The sequence below is a fragment of the Antedon bifida genome, chromosome 10 (genome assembly GCF_963402885.1).
Source record: "Antedon bifida chromosome 10, ecAntBifi1.1, whole genome shotgun sequence".
In the NCBI taxonomy this organism is placed as follows: domain Eukaryota; kingdom Metazoa; phylum Echinodermata; class Crinoidea; order Comatulida; family Antedonidae; genus Antedon; species Antedon bifida.
Genome location: NC_136235.1, coordinates 8,254,501 through 8,266,511, shown reverse-complemented (window position 1 = coordinate 8,266,511; position 12,011 = coordinate 8,254,501). Strand labels below are relative to the sequence as shown.

Below are 12,011 nucleotides of genomic sequence, written 5' to 3'. Positions count from 1 at the left end.
ACGTGCGAAGGTTGGCAGGCAGAAAATAAAAACCCAATATTAAACGTAAAAGTATTGCCAGAAATATTTTGGTCAATCCAATCGCGCATCAGGAAAGCACTTGTTGATTGAACAGGGATTGTAATTAAAAAAAAAACTCACTGGTTTGAATATTATGATGATAAAATAATTACTTCAGATTACATTTAAAATATCACAAATTTATTAGTGTCTAATGATCGGTTTCAGTAAACAGTTTATTCATTTAGCTAAGATATAAATGTGATGATTCAGTACATATTTCAGATATTATTAGTACATTCCTTTTTATTTTTATTTCAACAATATTTTACGAGGATGGTCCATCCAGCCGAAGCTGGTCATTAGGTACCTTCACATAAATACATGACAAGACATAAACATGTAACAATAAAAATTAAATTAAAATAAATATAATGTATAAAGATAAAATAAAGCACAAATTAATATTTAATTTTACAAAAATGAATTAAATTAAACTGGCCCTCTCAGAAGAAAAGATAGGAAAAAGGAAGCAACTAAACAAGAAGATGGTTCTTGAGCAGAAATTTGAAGGAAGTACAAAACATGCTTCATCCATTATTATACCACCATTGTCTTATTACAGGTATTAAATAGATCTACAATATTAACAATTTCAAAAATATTTAATTGTTTGCAGACAACAATGCAAACCATTATCTAATACCTTCATGTTAATTTAGTTAATGAGACTAGCTTAATTCTTATTTATAACGCTACTCCTTTAGGAAGTTACATTCAATAGAATGGAAACATTAGGAAACAGTTACTAGCAGTAGCTTATTGTTTCTACGGCTGAACAAAATGGGTATTTGGAAATTCGGACTGGGCATGCTCAAACCTCAAAGCATGTCTGGGAGAAGAAAGTGTATGAGATGTATGCAGCCATTTATCATTGAATAATGGTAAAATCCTTCTTCTATGGTAAATAGTTTTGGCGAATGGTGTGTTTATATTCTGATGTGATATTGGATTAGTGAGTATGTTTGTCGGCGGCTGTACGAATTTCTGGGAAATTAGAAATTTGTTTACAGGAATGTTGTAACACCCCTACCACAGAATATGCACAGTACTACAGTTTACAGTATAGTTTAGGATTATAGTTTTGTTCTATAAATCAGTAAGCTATGGACTTTGTTCTGAAATAAAAGTTTATTGTTTGATTTAATTGAATAATAAGCTAGATCAACTACAGAAAAAAAACTGCATCCAATCATAATCCCCATCCTCAAAATGCCCTGCTTTATAATTAAATAGAACATTTCATATCTTACGTTACACATGTTTACTAGGCCTACTGATTGTTAAACAAATAAAATTGATAATAAATCATTATTTCTTAAAGATGTATTGTCCCTTGAAACACAAAAAATGAAGGTCAAAACATTCTGAATTTAAATTGGCCATATCAAAGTAATATTAAAGTTATTCACTTTAAGTCGAAAATTTGAGCCAAAAACAAGTTTACGTAAAAAACATCATTTAATGATGAACTGTTTCATCAAAAAGTCAAGCAGCGTTTTTTGTAAGAAATATATCTTGTTTAATTTATCATCTTTTACTCGGAAATTAATTTCCTAAAAATCAATATTTTTGTAAAATTTTAGATACATCTATTGCAGTTTAAGTCTTTGATGTACATAAAAGAACCTTAGATGTTGTAGATCTTCCCACAAATCCTCTTAAATATCAATAATTACAATGCAAAAGAGTTGGCTTACTAAAAAGTTTGTCATGATGGAAAATGAAATATAATGTTTTCATTTAAATTTGATTTCATAAAATTTCATATAAACAATTCATTAAACAATGTCTTCAAATGGACATCAAACCATGTTTATAGTTATGTTATGTAGATGATATCCTACTGGTATCAACACGGACACAGCTCCTATTTTTAATGACCACATCAATAACATTGATCTTACAGGAAATATGAAATGTACATGTGAAGAACTATACCGACAACTCTACTCTCCCTCATCTCACTAGATATCGATGGCAACACATCGCAAACCAACAAATACAAATCAATACATGCATTTTGACTCTAATCACCCACTACAACATGAACTAGTGTAACTCGCACTCTTATACATAGATGAAACAACATAGTTTCAACAGTCGGAAAGAGAGAAGATGAAATGAAGAACATTAATAAAGCACTGAAAAATGGTGGATAGCCTAGTTGGACAGTAAATAAGGTAAAACAACAACAGAAGGAAAAAACAAGACACATCTAGTGAAAAAGTAGGATATATTGGAATTCCTTACATCAAAGATCTATCAGAAAAGAACACAATACACTCACAACATTGGAACATTCTTCAAACCTACAAACAAACTCAAAGACCACTAGACCCAGAACCAGAAGGTTTGACCCCTTAATGATGTTAATACTACAAAAAAATGCAAACAAAGTTTGTCAGCCTGACCCCAAAGAATAGCCTAGCCTCCAGACTCCCTAAAAAAAACCCCAAAAATATTTTACTTCACCCCATCTCACCGATAGACCAAAATTTGTACAAACATAGAAGTGCGTGAGAAACAAAAATTGACAAAATATCAGGTCGGAAAGGTCATGTCAGTCCACTAACAGTTACACCCTCCCAAACACCCATGAATTATATTTTGTCAAAAAATAAGAAAAAAATGAAAAATGTCAGGATGGAAAGGCAAAACAAAAAGTCTGCAGAATGTAGTTAAAACTCAGAACGTCAAGGATGCCCTATGATACACAGTTGGAATAGCTTATCAAATGAAATTATTCAAAATTCAATCATTAATTCTTCTGATTCAAAACCTAAACTGAATAGAGGCGAACAAATCTCGCATGCAATGCTTTCTGTTAAACATTTTATTCTAGAATATTAGATGGACACATCAGAAAATAAGGACGAAAATAGTGATTAGACAGTGGAAGCAGTGATGATGAATATTCAGTCAGTAGTACTAGATTAAATAAAAATTAATTAATTAAAAATATATTGTGTAAAACCGTAAGGAAATTTAATAAGGCACGTGGGGTGGTGGAGGTGTGCTGGGGTAGAAGGGAATGGTTTTTGTTTTTTTGTTATGTCCTGACACACTATGTTTGTACCAATTTTGGTCCATGGGTGAGATGGGGTGAAATAAACCATTTTTGGAGGGTTTTCAAGAGGGTCTGAAGACTAGACCTGACCCCAGGGTCAGTCTGACAAACTTGTTTGCATGGTTTTGGTAGTATTAACAACATTAAGGGGTCAAACTTTCTGGGTGGAATGAGGTGAAATCATATGTTACAGGCTCCCAGACTACACCTTCGTCATCCCAAGGATAAAATCTCGAAGGACAGTACTTGTAGAGTGTATGAAATAGGTTGTTTAAACTGTGAGGCTGTATATGTTTAGGAAAAGGGTAGAAAGTTAAAAACCAGGATGGAAGAACATAAGAAAGATGTTGAAATGTAAGAACGTCGTAGACCCAACTCTCCCCTCCCTTTGACACCACACCCTCTCCCCTCCCTTTGACACTACACTCAACTCTCCCCTCCCTTTGACACTACACTCAACTCTCCCCTCCCTTTGACACTACACTCAACTTTCCCTCCCTTTGACACTACACTCAACTCTCCCCTCCTTTCCTCTAACACTTACAAGTACTGTGAATAACAATTACACATGTTTTGCACACACTAGTATGCCATTCCAACATCTTGTTGGGAATTTCTCTCTAAACATTTGTTGTTTGCATTACCATCTTATTGTGTTTTTGTATCAACTGTTTTGATTGATGTATCACCATTTCTTTTAGCTGTTTTATCACCATATTTTCATCTATTTTACTTTCTTCTTTGGGCTGTATCACATTTTTTAAGCTGTTCTACCACCATCTTTTTGGGTTATTGTTGCATCATCACCTTTTTGGGTTGCATCATCATCATCTTTTTGGGCTGCATCATCATCTTTTTGGGCTGTATCACCCTCTCCTTGGGTTGTATCACCCTCTCTTTGGGCTGCATCACTACCTTTTTTATCTGCTGTATCACCACCTTTACCACCATTTTTTTTAGTTGTATCACCAGTATTTTCGTTATCATCTTTTTGGACTGTGTTGCTATCATCTTTTTGGACAGTGTTGCTATCATCTTTTTGGACAGTGTTGCTATCATCTTTTTGGACAGTGTTGCTATCATCTTTTTGGACAGTGTTGCTATCATCTTTTTGGACAGTGTTGCTATCATCTTTTTTCACTGTGTTTCTATCATCTTTTTTCACTGTGTTTCTATCAATATCATCTTTTTGGACAGCGTTGCTATCATCTTTTTGGACAGTGTTGCTATCATCTTTTTGGACTGTGTTGTTATCATCTTTTTGGACAGTGTTGCTATCATCTTTTTGCGCTGTGTTGCTATCATCTTTTTGCGCCATGTTGCTATCATCTTTTTTGCCTGATGCACCACTAACTTGTTTGCCTTTTGTATCTGTTTGGGCTTTTTTATCGTCAACTTTCAACTTTGAAGGTTCTTTTTTTTTAATGAATTTGAAAACAGACTCCATTGCTTTTGATGATGTCTCTTCATGCTTTGTTGTACCTATAAATATACATTCAAATATTTGTTGTAAATGTTTGCCATTTCCTGCAATCAATGTATGAATATGTATATATGATGTATATGTAATGAATTTGTATTAACTAATAACATTAAACCAGCCTGATCAATACAAAATTAATTCACTGTACTTTTTAATTTTAATTAAATATTTTTTTTAGAGAGTTGCTGGTAAATATGAAAAATCTACTGGTGCACTGATAAATTCATGAAGGTTATACTGTATTTACAAATAAATCTCTTTTAAAATAAACTTACCAGCTGAATATCGTTCAACATCTTTTTTATAAGACATTAGAGGAAGAGGAGTATCAAGCTCTTTATCAGAAGAAACCCAATTTCTTGCCCGCTTAAAGAGAAATTTGATTAAATATAAATAAAAGTACAATATAGTAGACAGGGCACCCTGAGAATTTATTGATTTGATGAGCTGATTATGTAGATATATGGCCAAGATTCAATATTGCTGCCGGGTCCTATCCTGTAAATTTACCCTGGGAACACCAAATGAGAGGGGTAAAAAATGGATATAATCATGTGAACAGCCACAAAGGTAACTGGTACACATTGCGATGTACAAAAATACCATTGACAGCAACTTTATCCTGTAAGTTTCCCAAGACAGTAGACAGAAGTAGGGTCGGACTCGGAAATTGTTGGGCTACTGTCTGGGGCAACTTACAGGATAAAGTTACTGTTGTATATCCCAAAGGGTAATAGTTATGTAAAATGAATTGGCTGTGTGGCTTTTCACATGATTAAATCCATTTTTTACATTTTCTATAGTCATTGTTTCTTTTTAATTGCCAACATGATTTTTTTATTTTTAAATTGTTATAGCTATTATGACATGCCATGTGTGGCAAAATATTTATTATAATAAATGTTAAGTTGATTAATTAAAACGTCTAGAGCCTAGAATAGAGGTATCTGGTATACTAGTTAAAATACCTGAATAAGCCATCCACGATGTATAGGTGAACTCAATTGATAACTCATCTGGTGTACAGAATCAGTTAATGCAATTGCAAATACACACTTCTCTAATAATTTATTATCAAGCTAGAACAAAATGATATGAGGATGAGTTAGAGACCGTACCAATTTTAGTATGCTTAAAGGACAACTTGACCAAGGACCATATTTCAACAACGTATTAGGGATGTAGATATGATTTCAGAACAATAGCGAGATAAAGGTTATCACCGCACATGCTCGCCGTACAGCCGTAGGCGTAAATTGATGTGACGTGCATGGTACATTGCAAAATTTACGTCATGAGTTTTCACTGTTGTTAACATACAAGAGATAGGTACCATCACTTCAATTGCTAATTTAACCTGTATTAGGCTTAATATCCTTAATCTCGCATAGTTCTGAAATCATATGTACATCCCTAATACATTGTTAAAATATGATCCTCGGTCAAGTTGTCCTTTAAGAGTATCTTTGCCATTTGATTGGTGAATTTGTATTATTTTCTGTGCATTGTTTTCTCCCATTCAACAATTAATAGTAAATATTTGCACTGTCACTTATTTTTAAGACCTGACTATTGTGCGACAGCAAATCCGTATGTAGAGTGCGCTGTCTATAAAATTAGTTTCACTTAACACTGAAGCTGGTATGTACCGAACAATACCAACAAGTAGCTGCCAATAAAATGTTGACATTATGTTTTGTACACATTCTTTACTTACAAGGCTGAGCACAACACATCCTCCATAACTATGGGCAACAATTGCTATATGAGTTTTAGTATCATTTGCAATATTTAGTAGCTTCTCAAAAACATACTTTCCATGTTTTACTGGATTTTCACTACCCTGTAAAAAAATATTTGTAAGAAATAAAAGATAGTTTTAAGTGACAAAAACAATAATGCAAATAAATAATAATTCTCCACCGTGGAAATGACCAACATCATATAATTTATAGTATAGTTTGTTTCATGTCATTACTAGCTTACTCTAATTTCTTTTCCATCTTCATTCTCATTTTCATTTGTGTTCAAAACAAGAACTTCATACCCTTCCTAGAAAAGCCAAAAAGTAAAATAATTAGTAAGCATACATTATTCATCAGGTCATTAATACAAAAACATTTGTTTACAGAACAGAAATATTTTAAAATATTATTAAAGATAAAATTTGTATGAAATGTAATGAAAGAAAATAGTAGAAAACACAACTGGCAGCAATTGATTAAAAAAAACCACACCATTTTGAAACCAAAACTTTGAATTCTAATTAGATAAGTTAATGTAATACTATCACTTCTAAATTCCTAAATGCAAAATCAACATTTAGGTTTTAAATTCATAGATGTATTTAGGGAGCCCACCATAACAAAACAACCCTAATTAGTACTACGAGATCATATTAGACCGAAGTACATACAATCAATTAATATTCTTCTTTTCATTTTTATTAATTTTTCTGTAAAACTATGACTGAACCCAATTGGTGGTGATTTTTTTTTTCACTTTGACTGTATTTATTACAGCAATATCAACGGACGACCAACTAACAATTGAGTTCATGAGTTCAGCATCTTTCACGAATATTTAAAAGTCACATATGATTGTTACCTCCTGACTGGCACCATAAACACAATGTGTGTTGGACCTGCTTTTATCGGACTGTACACTTCCTTTCTAAAAGGTATTGATTTCAATCAGCAGAAAAATGGAATAGTCCTCCTTCGCGCAGTCAATGAACTGGTAAACGTGGTGAACATATCTAAATCTCTTCGAGTTGTCTACTGGAATTCTACTGGGGATGTTTTCATATGGTGGGCTCCCTCATTAGATTTTAATACATCTCTGATTGCCAGAAAATTCCACTCTCATGTTACTTACATTTTTCATATTTTATTTTCCATTTACAAATTATGAATCAACTTTATTACCTTCATTGCCCTTTTAATATATGGTATCTGTGTTCCAGTGTCCAGGCAATCATTAATAATCAGCCTCCTTGCCCATTGACCTGCACGCACCACACCACTTCCATGGATAAGGATCAGTAACTTGCCTCTGGTTTTCAAAGCATTCTCACTAGCAAACACAAAGCTTGTAGGCTCTCCCTCTGCTGCATCTAGCTAAATAAAAAAAATGAGGGGTGAAACAAAAAGAAAATTTACAAAAGTATGAACAACAACAGGCATCATTTCCACCTCTCTGCAACTTAACTGTGCGAGAATTGTCCAACCTGTAATGAAGTGTTAGCAAAGAAATTTGTCAAAAATACACATTTGTTGTGGGAAATCTAATAGTGACAAATTTTGGGGATATTAGAAGGTGCTCCAGCACAAATGGCACGAGGGCTGACATTGAGGGGAAAATAGAGTATAAAAGATACAGAAGAGCTGGGAGTTACCACCCCACTGTTCTGGTCCGTCTCGGTTCGTCGTAGACAGATGTTTTGTGATAGTAGATGCACACAGCAATTTAGCTCAGTAGGCTGCAAGGTTACACTTCAACTATTACGTTTAAGAAAGCCAAAACATATTTTGCATAAATACATACTGGTATAGTAATTCTTGTCAAGTTGCACTCTGTTTCCAATAATTTATAGACATGATGATTTAGAATTTCTCCAAGTGCTTCGTATCGTTTTTGATTGTAGTAATGGTCATCAGGTTTAATTACAAACTTGAATGGTTCATTAATATCAGTTATATCTCGAAGCTGACCATCTATAATTAGATAATACAAACATTATTTAATGTAAGGCATCAATTTCATTCAGTCCCGGGCAACCAAAATTTACATAGGGGAACCAAACTATGTTGCAGCAAGGCAATCTAACAACAGGATGCTGAGCTCCGGAGATCAAAGGGTTATCTTTCACAAGTTCCTATCTTGGCAAGGCGAGCTCAGTTATTAAAAAGTATTAAAACAATCTAATAACCCCTTCAGCCGCAAACCAAATTTTGGCCGGGAAACATTTGTGATGGGCCTCAGGGTGGCAATGACAATATGTGACGATGTGAAATAGGACACACTCCAATTTGTTAAGTTGGAATAAAATTATCAGTAACAATAAATACAGACCTTCATTAAATTTATATTTGAATCCTTCAAGTGTATGTGGAAATGTATTTTCTTTAAATTTCTCTTCTTTTTCTTCTTCACTTAAACTATCTTTTGTCTGATGTTCTTCTTCCTCTGGTTTCTCCTCCTCTTTAGATGATTCTTGTTTTCTTCTTTTACACATACCATTCGAATTGTCATTCTCATTGTCTGTTGAAAATATATGTAAATATGAGTGTTTAATTTCACCTATTGATCAGATGTTTGCCCTATACTGATGTAATTTGTACTTTATACTATTAAGTACATCGAGAATACTTGCAAAAAAAATTTGCAAGTAATTCTCGGTTGGGACTTAAACCCACGACTTTCAGGTCATTAGCCTGCCGTTCATACCTAGACCACTAAGCTTGCGATGATGGCTAGGGGTTTAATTCTAGCCCAAGTAGTGGACACTGCACATACAGGATTGTGATTGTTTGTAACTAATATGGAGTACCTTTGCATCAGGGTGACTGGTCAGATGTTTGCCCTACTTAACTCTAATGTTTGGATAAACTATTTTTCATTTTGGGACAATGAGGCCTTGTAATTAAAATATAGTAGGCTAATCTCACCAGTTTTTATAGATCAATGAATGCTATCGAAATGTCAAGAAACTTTGAGACATTTTATTTATCAGAGTATGGGGTGGGAGTATTTTGGAAAATAAAACAAATTAAAACCTTGATTATCAGTATCAGTATTATTGGAACACTCCATGTCACTATTGTCTAATGTCGGGCTTGGCATCGTCTGTTGGTTGGCAGTTTGTTCACAATCCTCCATGCTGTGGTGAAAACTAATCTGAAAACAATTCAACAGCAGCGTTCAATACAGAGATTCACAAGAGATGAAATCTCTACAGTAGTAGTACTTCATAGTAGTTAGTCAGTGGCGTAACATGGTTTAGGGACCTTTAATTCTTCGGGCACTGCTCAGGGACCCCTTATAAGTTCCGTTCCCCTTACAATTCTCGTTGTAATGATTATATTAACCTTTAATGTATAACTATTAATCGGTATTATTATTCAATATGGCGTTGTATTAGACCTGTCTTTAGTGCGCAGCTATGGTTATTGTAGTTGGGGGCAGCATAGGCCTACACATATTATGATATTACTACATTACCCCTTTTGTATGATGAACTTCCACGTTTACTTTTATTGTATCTTATTTGTTATGTTATCGTACCGTTTTTGCCATACGAAACGTGATAAAAACATAACCGTAAGGAAAGAAATCGCGCAATCAATTGGTGTATTTTTTGTACCAATTTTTGTCTTTGTACATTTTATTCCAGATGTCGTAGACAGAAAATGTGATGAAAACACTTGAATAAAAATTACAATCAACACAATTTTCATTTCATTTTGTTATTACATGTAATAATAAATTATTGCTGATTGCATGCTATATAATATACACGGTAATATCAAGTTAAAACTTTCTGTTCATGCCACATCCCTTCTATAATAATGATTCAAATTTTAAAATTATAATAGACTTTTGGAAGAATAATTATTAAACAGAATACCATCACTGACAGAAGGCCGTGTCGGATTACTGGAATGACTGTAGCTAATTCTATGGTTTTGTAGGAACTTCACACACATATTTGCGTGTGTGCGCTCAGCATGTAGAAGTTATGCAAATTGCTGTTGTTGTAAATATAGCGAACACCCAACGAGCGATCTCTCTCTCTGCGTCAAGTTTTCAACGAAAAGACATCGACATTTTATGAGCAAACCATTAGCGAGTTTTTACAAGTTTAACGATAATTAGTTGTCCTAATTATTAGCACTAATCAACATTTCGATATTAGCGTTTTAACTTTACTTCATATTTTATTATGTGTTACTGTGTGTTATCGTGTTTCAATTATTGTACCGTTGTATATATTATCGTCCTAGGCTTTACACTGCGCACGTATATCGTGTGGATATTGTGGCTGCTACACTCTGTATATAGTTTATTTACTTCGAGCCTAGCATACTTCCAGCTTTGGACATCGTTCGACTGCTACAGTACTCCATTACCTAACCTATCTAAATAGGGTAAGTACGTAAAGACCGAATTACGTATTCCCTAAAGTTTCATTAAAAAAGGACCAAAGAAATATCAACCATTCTAGGCCTACTACAAATAAAGACAAATTGTGTGAACATAGACTAGTTGCATAGGCCTAGCCTAGGCCTAGTTCAAGTTGCAGAAGGATAATTTAAATTAAGATATAACATTTTATTCTTGAAAGTGTTAGCCTACCTACTACACTGTAGTATTATTAGGTCTAGCCTAGACCTGCTACTAGGCCTAAACTTAAGCTAGCCTCCTCCTAATAATTAGACAGTACTACTTGCTGGGCTAGCTGGGCCTCTATACTGAACTAGCTAGGCCTAGTTAGGCTCTCTTGGCTGTACTACTAGCTAGCCTAGGCCTAGGCTAGGCCTAGCTAGCCATCATATTCATATTTTGTTTTAAGCTATTGATGTTTGTACTTATGAATCTACTTACTTTAAAACAAATTAAGGTTAGTAATAAGAATATTGGTAAAATAACAGAATTTATTCTGATGAAATCCAGCTCCTCTAATTGAAGTGTGTCACAGGTATAGAAAATCTAAAAGGGAATTTCCCCTTAAGGTGGGTATGGTGTGCCTAATGTGCATTTCAAGGTTGCCATCCGGTAGCTTATTGTTTACTGAAAAAATGGGTATTTGGAAACTCGGATTGGGCATGCTCAAACCCAAAACACGTCTGGAAGAAAAGAGTCTATCAGATGTATTACAGGAATGCTGGCTGGGGGTATGTGGGAGTAGGGATTAACGCCTCCTACCCGGAATATGCACAGTAGGCCTATTATAATCTCAAAAAATTTCATCTGGTCTCAAATATATATTAAATAAATCAATGTTAAAGATGTATTGTCCCTTGAAACACACAATAATGAAGGTCAAAATATTCTAAATTTAAATTGGCCATATCAAAGTAATATTACAGTTCTTCACTTTAAGTCGAAAATTCGAGCCAAAAACAACAAGTTTACGTAATTAACAGGTAAATTAGTTTGATTACATTTCGTCTGGAAAATCGTCGCGAGCGAAAGTAAACAAAGATTTTAAACCACAAGTACGCATTATGCATATGCTAATTAGGATTGTTTACAACTCGTCACGGTTGAGAAGGTATTTTCACACAGATCGTGAGGAAGTTTTATGATTATGCATACAGAGTATACCAAACAAGAGTGTTTCATTATGGGATATGTTTTGATCGAAAACTTTGACTGGAAGTCAAAGTTATTTTT

General features: G+C 34.0%; 1 protein-coding gene across 2 annotated transcripts; it reads right to left on the bottom strand.

Annotated features, from left to right (window-relative positions):
* Positions 1 to 3,631: 3,631 nt before the first annotated feature.
* On the bottom strand, positions 3,632 to 11,331 carry LOC144853805 (cotranscriptional regulator ARB2A-like). Of its 2 annotated transcripts, XM_078711644.1 has the most exons (10): positions 11,220 to 11,331; positions 9,392 to 9,512; positions 8,688 to 8,876; positions 8,160 to 8,329; positions 7,541 to 7,732; positions 6,600 to 6,665; positions 6,331 to 6,456; positions 5,582 to 5,692; positions 4,889 to 4,979; positions 3,632 to 4,612 (listed from the first exon to the last, which is right to left on the bottom strand). In XM_078711644.1, the coding sequence occupies exons 2-10, from the start codon at positions 9,492 to 9,494 to the stop codon at positions 3,891 to 3,893; spliced, it is 1,770 nt and encodes a 589-aa protein (XP_078567770.1). In that variant the 5' UTR covers positions 9,495 to 9,512; positions 11,220 to 11,331; the 3' UTR covers positions 3,632 to 3,890. The 2 variants fall into 2 exon arrangements, with proteins under 2 accessions (XP_078567770.1, XP_078567771.1); XM_078711645.1 differs by lacking the exons at positions 9,392 to 9,512; positions 11,220 to 11,331 and adding an exon at positions 9,284 to 9,367.
* Positions 11,332 to 12,011: the final 680 nt, after the last annotated feature.